Source organism: Cervus elaphus, chromosome 20 (genome assembly GCF_910594005.1).
Source record: "Cervus elaphus chromosome 20, mCerEla1.1, whole genome shotgun sequence".
Classification (NCBI taxonomy): Eukaryota; Metazoa; Chordata; class Mammalia; order Artiodactyla; family Cervidae; genus Cervus; species Cervus elaphus.
In genome coordinates this window covers 80,433,441-80,447,692 of record NC_057834.1, presented here as the reverse complement: position 1 = coordinate 80,447,692, position 14,252 = coordinate 80,433,441, and the positions used below count along the sequence as shown (strand labels likewise).

Sequence of the window (14,252 nt, the reverse complement as noted above, 5' to 3'; positions counted from 1 at the left end):
CTTGTTTTTGTATCCACCCAGCCAGTCTGTGTCTTTTGGTTGGTATGTTTAATCCATTTACACTTAGGGTAATTTGTGACCCCATAGATTGTAGCCCACCAGGCTGCTCTGTCCATGGGATTTCCCAGGCAAGAATACTGGAGTGGGTTGCTATTTCCTTTTCCAGTGATCTTCCAGACCCAGTAATCAAAACCATGTCTCCTGCATTGGCAGGTGGGTTCTTTACTGCTGAGTCACCAGGAAAGCCCTATTTATATTAAATATATATATTTATATCTTTCTAGTCATCTGTCTTCAATTTATATGTTACCTTTCATCTGTCTATCTCTCCTACTATGTTTCTCTGGAAAACCCTAATACTGATTTTTACTTTTATAATCCCCATTTTATAGTGAAGAAACTGGGACAATGAAGAATAAATAATATACCCAAAGTCACATAGCTAATCCTCAGAGTATTCTTAACTACCAGACTATAACCACCTATAATTAAGCTGATTTAATTTAAAATTTAATTTAATAAAATAAATAAATTTTATTAATTTATAATTAATAAAATAAAAGCAAATAAAATTTGCTTTTTAAATTTAATATTTCAGGAACAAAACATGAACACAAAATAAGGTATTTCTATTATATATATATATATATATATTTCTGAAATGAAATCTAGGAAAATCATTTATGCCTCTGATATAGTTTTTTTGTGTAGGGGGAGAACAGAAGGTATAGCATATAAACTGAAACCAGAGTATAAACTGTGGGTTCTTACATTTAGAATCAGTCTTGAAAGCGGAAGTGAAAGTGAAGTTGCTCTGTCCTGTCTGATTCTTTGCAACCCCATGGATTGTAGCCTGCCAGACTCCTCCCTCCATAAGATTTTCCAGGCAAGCATACTGGAGTGGGTTGCCATTTCCTTCTCCAGGGGATCTTCCCAACCCAGGGATTGAACCTGGGTCTCCTGCACTGCAGGCAGACTCTTTACGGTCTGAGCCACCTGAGAATCAGTCTTGGCTCCTTTTAAAAACATTTCTATTTCTCAAGCAAGAAATCTGCCATCTTTGCCATAGCCTCCTTTTGAAGAATTGTGGTAAAATATACAACATAAAATGATTAAAACGACAAGTTTAAGTGTATAGTTCAGTTGCATTAAGTATATTCATATTGTTGCACAGCTGTTATTACCACCCATCTCCAGAAATTTGTCATTAATTCAAACAGAAACTCTATTCATTAAAAAATAATTTATTTTTACCTCATTTAGCCTCTGATAAATAAACCTGTTATTTTCTGTTTAAGAATTTGTCTATTCTTGGTAATTCATTCAGTGGAATCATACAATATTTACCTGTCTTTGTTTGCCTTTTTTCATGTAGCATAATGTTTTCAAAGTACATCAATGTTTGAGCATACATCAGAATTTCATTTTCAAGGCTTAATAATAGTCCAATGTAAGTACATACCACATTTTGTTTATCAGTTCATCTATTGATACACACTGGGGTTATTTCCATCTTTTGGCTATTCTGTATAATACTTCTATGAACACTGGTGTAAAAATATGTTTGATTCTTTCTTTCAGTTCTTTTGGGTATGTATGTGAAGTAGAATTACTATATCATATATGGTGATTCTATGTGTATAACTTTTGAGGAACTGCCAAATTATTTTCCACAGCAGTTGTGCCATTTTACATTCCCACCAGCAATTTGTAAGGGTTACAGTTTCTTCATATCTTCACCAACAGTTGTTATTTTCATATTTTGGGGGGATAGTAATAACCATCTTAATTTGTACAAAATAGTATTTAACTATGGTTTTGATTTGCACCTAATGACTAGTGATGTTGAGCATCTTTTCATCTGTTGGCCATTTGTGTATCTTCAGAGAAATGTCTGTTAAGTCTTTTGCCCATTTTTAATTTGGGTTGCTTGAGGGTTTTTTGTTGTTTTTGGTTTGGGGTTTTAAGAGTTCTTCATATACTTTGGATAGTAATCCCTTATCGAACATATAATGTGCAAATATTTTCTCCCATTCAGTAGGATGTCTTTTTACTATTTTGATAGTGTCCTTTGCACAAAGTTTTAAGTTTTGCTATAGTCCAGTTTATTGTTTTCTTTTGTCAACTGTGCTTTTGGTGCCCCATCCAGGAAATAATTGCTAATTCTAATGTCATGAAGCCTTTCACCTAAGTTTTAAGAGTTTTATAATTTTAGCTCTTACATTTAGGACTTTGATACATTTTATGTTATTTTTAAAATTTTTATATTATCCCAAACATTTTTACAGTAATAGATTTCATCATTTTGAGTAAATTTTTGTGTATCATGTAAGATAAAGGTCCAACTTCATTCTTTTGCAATGGATATCTAGTTTTCCCAAAACTATTTGTTGAAAAAACTGTCCTTCTTCCACTGAATGGGCTTGGCGCCCTTGTTAGAAATCAGTTGCCCATATATGAGAGAGTTTCTATGCCATGACCTCATTTTGAGGAGGAAATAGGCTCTATAATCTTTTTATAGGTGTGTAATAGATACTTTCTAGTAGTGCAATATACATAGTACAGAAGGTCTAAGCCAAAGAGGCTGTCCTACATAATAAAAGGGTATGGTTTAAAAAAAAAAACACCGAAAAAGATATTAAAGCACATTTTTATTATAGATAGGTAAGTGTGGTTTGATGGTATGTTTATAATGGATGTACATGCTTTTCAGTATACCAAAAGGTATAATATTTTTAATGCTTAACATATCTCTGACAAGGAAAGTCTGAACTTAGCCTATTTTAAATGGCAAAAGACTGACTTTGTTTTCTTGAATGTTGCTTTAATGACTGGCAAATTGAATTCTTTTAGGTCCCAACACATTAAATTTAAGAATGGTGAAAGAAAATCAATGAATTATTAAAAACATGTCATTTCTATGAAACAGAAACAAAGTTTTTATAATTTAAAACAGCAGCAATTTCAAAAGATTTGCTGAATTACAACTTTACAAAATATATATACACAAAATATCATTCCAGATGATCATGGATTTTTTAAAATAGTATATCACAACCCCTAAACTCTAACCCAAACCTACTACTGGATGTAGCTGGCCTATAATATTTTTTACAGCAATTTAAAACATAAACAATAAAACCCCCTCCCAATTCTCTTGTGCTTAAGCACAGGTTACAATGTGCTAGCCTTGATTTTATATCCACAAAGAGAATTTTAAAATAAGAACTTCACATAAATAATGTTTTACTTGTTATTAAGTATATGACCAAACAAGTTAAAATAAGTACTAACAACCAAAACATATATTGATGTAACCAGTACATACACTCTTAAAGAATGACAAAGACGAATAAAGAAATAAAATAGTCTATGAAAGCCACAAGCACCATGTTTTAGAAAGAGCACCAAGCAACACAAAAAGGCAACACGTAAGAGGTAGTGTACCACCGGCTAAGATGTATATGCCCACTGGGCACCTGAATACAGCTTAGTATTTGGGAAAAGAAGACGTATTAGACTGTGGCTTGCAGTTTTTAGACAGAAGCATTGCACATTTGGAGCATTAGCCAGTATTGCTCCGTAGTGCTTTGCATCTCCAGCTGTCTAATGGGTACTTTGCTCTCAGACAGTCAAAAAATATAGAATACCCTGAAGAATTCCATGTTTATAAATGTTCAGTTCTAGGGAATTCTCTAAGAAAGCTCAGATCAATATAATTTTTTAAAGAATTAAATACTTTATCAGTTATAGTCCTTTAAAAAATGCCTTGTCTCCTTCTTAGGAGGAAGTCTTTTCTTCCTGAGATTCTTTAAAATTTAGCCAATGCTTTATTCCATGCATTTCATGATATCCAATAGTACCTTTCTGTCTATATTTTTCCTTCTGCAGCAATTACCTGGCCAACAGCATGCATTCTGAACTAATTCAGAGACCTTACAGAAAGCATACAGAACTGCTTTCAATGTAGTACTTCCGTTCGGTTTTGAGATGAGGAAGTTTTTGTACTTCTATTACTGGAAGTTGATTAGGGTCCTGGGTGTGAAAAAGGAATTTTGCCTTATGCCAGCTGCCATCTTGAATCTGAAAAATAAGAACAAAATGCTTTGATCTATAATTTTTCCATTAGCAGCAGACAATGTGTTTTCATAGACAGTGTAGATTTAAGGATTCAAAATAATGAATAGAAAGTGCCTAGAATAATGCCTGGCACAGAGTAAGTGCTCAATGAATGGGTGACATTTACTATGAATAATTGAAAATATATGATTATTCCATTTTCTAGATGGCTTTGTGTGTTCTGATTTTTCTTGAGGCTTCCTGTTTCTGTTGTCTGTGGATCATTGGACCAGATATGCCCTGATTCTAATGTGAGTAATAACCATTTTGTTTTCCTTTATTTGGGACTGATGCTTCAGGATGGACACTTGACTTGGATGAAAGGGAATGAGTGCGCTTACCCTCTCTGTACTCTAGGCAGGAAATATGTAGAATCACTTCAGTACAAGTAAATTATAATTATGTTGAGTTATCTTTTAGGTTTCTTTTTTTCCATTCTGCGGTTACTGTTTATATAGTTTCATTCCTCCCTTCCTTTCTTTCTAGGCCTTTCTGTTTCCTTTTATTACTGTATGCTCTTTTTTGAAGGGTAAATTCTATTATAAAATAAAAACTATGCTCTGATTAAGTTTCAGGAAGACAAAATAGAGAAACAGTTAACTAGCTTTGTGAAGCTTTTTATACAGGAGTTTATTCCTTTACTCATTCACAGAATTATCATGGTATAAATTTTAGAATTTAAAGGAACTTTAGAGATTATTGAAGCTATAAATTCCATTTTAAGTTAAGGCAATTGAAGCTCACAGAAGATAAATTACCAAAGTCATAAACTTGGGGTAATAATTAGGCTAGAATTCTCTGTAACTTTATTAAGTCTCAAACAATATTTGTTGAAGACTAAGTATTTTTGGCACAGTTGAATAAAATGTAATCCTCCAGTTTCTTACAGTTCTTGGGAAATACAAAGATGAGTAAATTCTGGCTTCTGAATTCTTGCAGCTTATAAATTTAGTCAGGGAGAGGAGAAACAAACAGCTGTAATATAAGGCCATGTATGACATGCATCATAACGAATATACAGAGTGAATGCTGAGTTCCTCATTTCCAACTAGAAGAGTCAGGGAAAAGCCTTATATATTCAGAATTGAAGATAGGCCTTAAAGTATGTACAATTTCTACTTGGTTAGAGGAGTAGAAAACAGCATTTCAGAGAAGGGGAAAGACATGAATAGAAAAAAACAAAAACAGTTGGAAAGGTAGAAAGTGGCTGTGAAAATAAGCCTAGCATGGGGTTTAAGTGCACAGATTTTGATAGACACCCAGGTATAGGTATTCTCACATATAAAATGTGAATTAGTGAGGATTAAGTGAGATTTCCATTAAAAGACCCTGGCAATACAGTGTGGCATTGACTTTGGAACTGTACACACTTAGGGTTGATTTCATGCTCTGCTGTACCTTGAACAAGTTACTTAACCTCTATGCCTTGTTTTTCTTACCTATAAAATGATACTAATAGTAACTTCATAGAGCTGTTATAATTAAATAATGTATGCAATACATAGTACCTGTCATCTAATAAGTCCCCAATAATTAATAGTAGGAATTGTTGATATTATTATAAATAGATCAGTTTGACTAGAGTTCAGGGTACATAGTCAGTGAAAGCCCAAGCTTGAAAAATAGGTTGGGGCCTGACTATTCTAACTGCTGCTAAGTTTTGATTGTGTCTCAGAAATAGTAATGAGGCACTAAAAGTTTCTGGACAAAATAGTGAAAGTTAATTTAGTTGGTAATGCTGATTTCTTCACCTACAGAGAGCAAGCCATATATTTCTGACTATTTATTTTATGATTTTTCAAATATGCAAGTGTAGTTTATCTGAAAGTGAAATGTTGTGAAACAGTAAAGCACTCTAAATATAATACATGTTAAATCATGGGCTTCATGATACACAAGAGCAGGAAACTAAGCTCCTTAAAGAAGTTAATGATGTGTAAGTGGATAACTCTATAAAAGGGGTCAACAAACTCCTCTGTAAAGGGTTAGAAATAAATCTTTTAGGTTTTGTGGGTCATATATACTTGACTCTGCCACTGTAGTGTGATAACAGCCCTAGATAATAAAGAGATGAACGAGTGTGGCTGTGTTTCAATAACATATATTTAGTAAAGTGAATGCTGGGCTAGATTTGGTCTGTGGATTGTAGTTTGCCAACACCTGCTCTACAATACAATTTTTTAAAATTATAAATTCTTCATTATTATTTAATTTTAATAGGAAAAATGGGCTATGATTCAGATACTGATTTGCAGAGTCAAACGGCCATTTTGCCCATTATTTGGTATCAGGTATGGGGACTGACAAAATATGAAATAAACCTGACTTGCCTCTATAACCTGTTTTTCATGAAGTAATGAGATGCAGGATCACGGTAAAAATATACAAAAGAAAACATTTGTCTATAGGCCCTTATGCTTCATCTGCTATCATCTATAATTATTTCATATGGGGAATAAAAATTAATACATTAATAACACCTGTTTTGCATATAAAACTCCATGGATGACCAATGGGTGTGACAAAAGTTGATATAAATGAATAATTGATTATGAAAAATGTATGGTCATTACACATTAGGCACATTAAAACTTATTCTTCTGTAGCTGCAATTTGCAATGTCTTACTCTCATATTAATTATATAGTTTTACTCTTATGTTAATTATATATAGTCTTATCAATTTTAAGTTAGTTATATTGAATAATTCTAAACGTGCCATTCCCTTACCTTGCAGTCATTTGAAAGCACTTTAGGTTCAAGTAGAGTGTTTTCTTCAAAAATCTGACCATTCCATCCCTTGAAACCAAGAGTCAATCCTGAGCCACTTGTCTGAGGACTTGTCCACACTGGAGTGTTTAGACAATGAATGGTGATGATATGGGTGGCTTCTGAGCTCAGTAAATGAAGGAAGTTCATCTGGACTTTCCCGATTCCAAACTCCAACTGATGTCATTGAAACAATAGGCAAGTTATAAGATATGGTAACTGAAAAATTTATAGTTTGGAGAAACTTAAAGAAAGTCCTTAAAAGGCAGCCTTGAGAAAACTACTTTTTAGGATATTTAAGTGCCAGTCAGTGGTGTACTGGTAAATGCTTAGCCAGTGGCCCTTGCAGGGGTGGGGCAGGAGGGCACCCCCAATTTATAGCAATTTCTGAATTTCCATAGTTGTAAGTACTCCTACCATGGCTGATTTTAGGCTCTCCAGGTGGTGTCACTTAACATGGAATTCACAAGAGATCTTAACAATAAATAGGCTCTCCTGAGCAGTATGATCTGGCATTAGCATATCACTAGGCAACTAAATATGACTAAAAAAATAGTTTGCATAATGTCATTTAAGATGCATTAATAATTTGTTGTGGATTATTGCTTAATATTTCTTTCATAGAAATTTGAAATTCTGTCTGTGCTTTCATTTGAAGATTTATTTTTTTAGTTTCCAATGATAAGTTAAAAGTTGTAATAATTAATTGGTTGAATTATTTCAATTATGGAGCCTTTAAAGACAAAGACAGAATCTTAATCTTTGTGTTAGCCAACCCCTAATGCAGGTTTGGTCATACAGTGAGTCGTCAATAGCTGTTTATTGCATGAATGAATGCATGAACAAATATTAACTAATAAAGTGAACAATGTAGAGTAGTATTGGAGCAAGGAGTTTCTAGATTTGGACAAGGAAGCAGATTTTTCTGTAGCTTTAGACATCATCATCATTTTAGCATTATTCAAACAGGGGTATGGTTATAACATAAATAAATAGAAGTGGTTCCTACTGAGGAATTTATACTAATCTCCAGTCACCAAATCAGAATATCAGTTATAAGGTTATAGAACAACAGCAAAAAACTGTAGGGAAAGAGAAGAAAGGCAAAGGTGGTGGGGGGGCATAAGGATGAAAACATGGAAGGATCATCATGAGGAACATTAGAGCTGAAGCAGTTCGAATTCTTTGATTTTGCAAATGAGAACTACAAACCTGTGAAATACGGAGCCTTTCTAAGCCCAGTTTCCTTATTGGCAAATTTGGGTATAACACCAATACAGGATTGCTACAAGGATGTGAGGGGTCAAGTGTCATTTAGTTAGCACAGTGCCTGGCAAGGAGTGGGCTTTCTGGTGCTTCACAGTATCATTTCCCAGGTTTTCAGAGGAACAGAAATTAGAATCCAGGTCCCTGATTCCAAGTCTACTGTTCTTTTCATTACCTGTGCGGTCTTTCTCAGGTTGAATTTATGGATGGGAGAAATGGGGGAATTGATTCAGCCAAGGAAAGAACTGGAATATGGCTCCTTCACTGATTCTATCTTCTTTGTACTCCCCTCTCCTTTTCTTCCATGATAACACAAATAAAAATACTGGGCTAAACCCAGGGGCATGAGGGTGATTATGTGGGTAGTTTGGAAGCAGGGCGATCTTACTGCTCCTCTTTAGCATTACACAGATTCCACAGGAATAGAAGAGTCCTCCCCTGTTCTGCTTTGGGTAACAGTGGTGAATGCCTATTGAGATGAGTGGATAAAACACCCTGGTTAATGAGGGGGAACGTTTGAGGAGAGGAGGACAGTCTAATTCTAAGCAGTTGGAGAGACTGATACACTGTACTTTTTAGCTGATGCCTTCTTATGGTGGAAAAAACACACAGTAGGTCTATGTATCAGTTCTTTGTCAATGAAAAATTAGTTCTTGGGAAGGCCAAAGTAGTTTAACCAGAGAAAGAAAGAAATGCAGTTTTGGTTTCTTTGATATATGTTATAGGTAGAACTAAGCTTTAGGATTGAGAGATGCTTGTTACAATACCCAGTGTTATACCAAACTAACTTTCGTTCATTCTAAACATTTATGGAATTATACATATAAGACGTTTTAAATAATACCCAGTGGATATTTCAGGGAGGTTATTTTTGTTCCCAGTCACCCAAAACAGCAAGTTTTGTGGCAGAATTCTTCTTTTAATGATGATGATGTCATTTTCAGTAAAAACTTTAGGTAACTGATTACTGAATACAAACATTGCAGCTGTTTGGGAATTTTCTAATGAATGCATGAGCATAAAAACATATGTTTTATATTTTTAAAAGGGATTTAAAAAGCATAGTCAGTGGAGTAAGCCAAACTAAGCCAGTCATAAAAATACATAATCAAAATGTCAAGAATTAACAGGATTAGTTTAAAAAACCAAAAAGTTTCTTTCTCATATATGGTAGAGAATATCTTGCTTCCACTCATAAAATTCATAATTATTTGAGGTGGAAGATTTTTTAAAAATCACTATTTACTGGTAGTGGGCAAGTACCAGTATATATGCTAAATTCAGAATTTACCTTTGTCACAGAGGCAGGAGATAAACATGTCTGACCCCCAGCACTGAAATTGCAGAAAACCTCAATGGCATCTGAAGGGCATCCAAGATTTGGATCAATCCAGTATTTTCCTATTTATTGTGAAACAAAAATATTTAAATGACATGTTAAATATTTTTGAACAATCCTTAAAAAGTATCATACTTTCAACATATTTTTTCACACTTTTTCCTGTTAAAAAACTTAGAAGTTTATAAAGATCATACATTTAAATCAATACATTTAGTGAAAAATAAAAGCTGCAAGCATTATGTTAAACTGATAGTGAAAATACTATATTTTCCATATACCTATCAATTTAAGGCCATTTCATAATTTTAATAAAAAATAATCTGTTACTTCATGCTATAGATAAGATGAACTCAGCAACTTAAGTGAATTGTCTACAGTTACATAGTTAATAGAGAAGTTGAAATTAATGTAGGATATGTGTGTGTTTTTGTTCTATGTCATTACAGAGCTTAAAAATGAATATATATATTTTAAAAATAGAAACCTCTTCAGTCTCCCTGAGGAAAAATGTATCTTTGTTTAATTGATAATTAAAAAGAATAACCATTTTTGTTTCCAGAAGAAAAGTGTACAATTAAATGGTTATTTTTGTGCTTTCTTTTCAGATTTGTGAGTGGAAAAGACTGAAATCTCTATAGCCAGTGTAAGCCTGCCAACCTTTGCATCCACTGATTGTCCAGGAGAATCAAATGGGGCGTAAAGTTGGACTTTAGGACATATTCAAACTGAAAAGTATGGGGGTAGCATCTTAATTCTGGAATAACAGGCTCAGAATATTAAAAAAAGCACCTTATTCTAAATGCAAAGAGCAGGAATTTTTGAATGAGATGGCCCTGCCTTCTTGCATTAAAAAGGCAAGACAAACAGTATTTGTTAAAGGCCATTTTCTATAATAGGTAAAAAAAACCCTTGTTTGTTTCATTTTTTTCCCATAGCAAAGATTCCTCTAGCTTATTCTGGGCTTCCCCTCGTCTGTCTTTGTAGATTTACACACATCCTCGACCATTCCCCCTCTGTTATTCTTCTAATCCTACAAAATGAAAACTTGAATTGTTACTTCCAAGAGTAGGCGACTATCTCTGTTGCAGTGGTTTTCAGACTTTGGTGACTCTGTTAAAACATCTGCGCCCCACCCCTAGAGTTTCTAAATCATTACATTTGGGATTGGGTTTGAGAATCTGCATCTAATTCTGGTTCATGGATGATATTTGGAGAATCACCGATCTATACTGAAATATGGAAGAAAAGGGTGAAAAAGTCCTAATATCACCTCTGTATCCCATTATTTCCCCCCGATTTCCTCAGAATGTTGGACATTTTGTAGTTTGTAGAAATTACAGCTGACTTTTTTAAAACCAGGATCTGATGCAGGCTTACAGTCTTAACTAATGAAGTGAAGTGAAGTGAAGTTGCTCAGTCGTGTCCGGCTCTTTGCGACCCCATGGACTGTAGCCTAACAGGATCCTCCGTCCATGGGATTCTCCAGGCAAGAGTACTGGAGTGGGTTGCCATTTCCTTCTCCAGGGAATCTTCCCGACCCAGAGATCAAACCCAGGTCTCCCGCATTGTAGGCAGACGCTTTACCGTCTGAGCCATTAGGAAAGTCTCTTAACTAATGAGGTAGACATATATCTTGACTCATCATCTCTCATTCAAGAAATAGTTTCCTCTACTATGTGAGCGAACATAGGCTTTATAAAAGGTTTTCCATCAAGCAAGATCTCATTCTTATATGGGATGGAGTGCTTTGAACTCAGGCATTGTTGTTCACTGGTGAATTGGTAGGGGGCTTCATTTTTTTTTTAGGGTATAAGCATTATACCATAATACATCTTTTGTAGGCCTAAATGCTTGAACTCAAAATTGGCTCTCTCCTGAGAACACTGCTTCCATGCAGGCCCTTTCTGCCACAGCCTCTACAGCATTGTGCCTGAGTCAGGAAGGGGTCTTTCTTGCTCCTTGTTGCCACTTTCAGACCATTCTCCCTGCTTTCAATCTGAGAACACTCCATGGTAAAATTGTTGTCATCACACTCTATCGCCTGTCACCTGTTCCTGTTGCCATCATCAGCTTTATTTCTTTACTTTTAGCTTTTGGCTAGCTCTTTATAACCTAATTATTGGTGATTTTACATCCATGTGGTTGGTATTTGTAATATTCTGACCTCTACTCAGTTCCTCCAACTCTTTCCCACCAATTTTTTGTACGCTTTTCCTGTTCTGTTTACATTCATCATTAACTCCCAAGGCCATGCCCTAGGCTTTTTTTAGGTTTATTACCTACAGCTAGATCTCTTCCATGATTTCCCCTCTCTTCTCATTTTGGCTCATTCTCTCTAGTGTCCTGACTGCATTAATTCTTTGATCCCATCGTTTTTACTCCCAGATTATAGCCCTTTGAAAGCCTGAATCCCTACCATCTGTGGGCTTCGGATTCCAACCTTTGATCCCCTATTGCACTACTCAGTTGCTGGATGCACCCAGGGCAAAAGCAGCTGTAAGTGTGTGCCCATCTCTGCTGTGTTCTTCAAAATCCTTACTACTTTGTCAGTATTTTATGCTTTTAACTTTTAAAAATTTAGTTAGGCAAATTGAATTACCTGCTTCATAACTGAGGATGGAAACTCTCCAGCTCCACCATTTTCTCTTAAAACCTGATAGTTTTAACTGCTACCATTCCTCTAAACTGCTCTTGCGAAAAGCATCAAAGAACTTCCCATTACTAAATCTAGTAGCCTTTTCCCAGCCTTCACCTAACTTGACATTGACCCAGTAGATCCCTGCCTCTTCAGGCAAACATTTTCTTCACTTTCATCTACTTTTTCTCCTATCTCAATGATAGCTTCTTCTTAGTTTTCTTTGCTAGTTCCTCCTCAACTCCCTGATCTCTCAACATGGAAGAGTTCTATGGCACAGTTTTTAGAACTTAAAAAAAATCTACTCTTTAGGTAGTCCTAGAGAGTTTCAGGGCATTAGATGTTATTTATATGCAAATTACTTTATACATTTTATCCATAACCAGGGCCTCTCTCCTGACCTTTCTCCAGAATAGCAAACTACCTACTTGACAAACTTCCTTGAATGTCTAAAAGACATCTCAAATACATCCAAAACTGAACTCCTCATCTTGATTCCAAACCTGCTTCTCTATCTGTATAGACAGCAATTCCACTCTTCTAGTCCTTTAGTCAAAACTCTTAGAGTCATTCTTTATCATTCTGTTTTATAATCCATATCTGAATTATCAACAAAAAAACCTGCTGGCTCTACCTTAAAGCTTATCCAAAGATTTGACCATTTCTTTTTTTTTTTTTTTTTTAATTTTTTTATTAGTTGGAGGCTAATTACTTCACAACATTTCAGTGGGTTTTGTCATACATTGATATGAATCAGCCATAGATTTACACTTATTCCCCATCCCGATCCCCCCTCCCACCTCCCTCTTCACCCGACTCCTCTGGGTCTTCCCAGTGCACCAGGCCCGAGCACTTGTCTCATGCATCCCACCTGGGCTGGTGATCTGTTTCACCATAGATAGTATACATGCTGTTCTTTGGAAACATCCCACCCTCACATTCTCCCACAGAGTTCAAAAGTCTGTTCTGTATTTCTGTGTCTCTTTTTCTGTTTTGCATATAGGGTTATCATTACCATCTTTCTAAATTCCATATATATGTGTTAGTATGCTGTAATGTTCTTTATCTTTCTGGCTTACTTCACTCTGTATAATGGGCTCCAGTTTCATCCATCTCATTAGGACTGATTCAAATGAATTCTTTTTGACAGCTGAGTAATATTCCATGGTGTATATGTACCACAGCTTCCTTATCCATTCATCTGCTGATGGGCATCTAGGTTGCTTCCATGTCCTGGCTATTATAAACAGTGCTGCAATGAACATTGGGGTGCACGTGTCTCTTTCAGATCTGGTTTCCTCAGTGTGTATGCCCAAAAGTGGGATTGCTGGGTCATATGGCAGTTCTATTTCCAGTTTTTTAAGGAATCTCCACACTGTTTTCCATAGTGGCTGTACTAGTTTGCATTCCCACCAACAGTGTAAGAGGGTTCCCTTTTCTCCACACCCTCTCCAGCATTTATTGCTTGTAGTCTTTTGGATAGCAGCCATCCTGACTGGCGTGTAATGGTACCTCATTGTGGTTTTGATTTGCATTTCTCTAATAATGAGTGATGTTGAGCATCTTTTCATGTGTTTGTTAGCCATCTGTATGTCTTCTTTGGAGAAATGTCTGTTTAGTTCTTTGGCCCATTTTTTGATTGGGTCATTTATTTTTCTGGAATTGAGCTTCAGGAGTTGCTTGTATATTTTTGAGACTAATCCTTTGTCTGTTTCTTCATTTGCTATTATTTTCTCCCAATCTGACGGCTGTCTTTTCACCTTACTTATAGTTTCCTTTGTAGTGCAAAAGCTTTTAAGTTTCATTAGATCCCATTTGTTTAGTTTTGCTTTTATTTCCAATATTCTGGGAGGTGGGTCATAGAGGATCTTGCTGTGATTTATGTCAGAGAGTGTTTTGCCTATGTTCTCCTCTAGGAGTTTTATAGTTTCTGGTCTTACATTTAGATCTTTAATCCATTTTGAGTTTATTTTTGTGTATGGTGTTAGAAAGTGTTCTAGTTTCATTCTTTTACAAGTGGTTGACCAGTTTTCCCAGCACCACTTGTTAAAGAGGTTGTCTTTTTTCCATTGTATATCCTTGCCTCCTTTGTCAAAGATAAGGTGTCCATAGGTTCGTGGAT

At 35.3% G+C, this 14,252-nt stretch overlaps 1 protein-coding gene across 8 annotated transcripts in view; it reads right to left on the bottom strand.

Moving 5' to 3' along the window:
• Window positions 1–2,634: 2,634 nt before the first annotated feature.
• Window positions 2,635–14,252, bottom strand: part of COL24A1 (collagen type XXIV alpha 1 chain) — a 382,349-nt gene continuing 370,731 nt past the window's right edge. For 7 of the 8 annotated variants that reach the window (XM_043877542.1, XM_043877541.1, XM_043877546.1 and 4 more), the window contains 3 exons: window positions 9,445–9,554; window positions 6,849–7,064; window positions 2,635–4,083 (listed from right to left, as the gene is read on the bottom strand). In XM_043877542.1, coding sequence (XP_043733477.1) covers window positions 3,937–4,083; window positions 6,849–7,064; window positions 9,445–9,554 — 473 coding nt within the window. In that variant the 3' untranslated portion in view covers window positions 2,635–3,936. The remainder of the gene's footprint in view (window positions 4,084–6,848; window positions 7,065–9,444; window positions 9,555–14,252) is intronic. The other variant, XM_043877547.1, reaches the window with a different exon arrangement.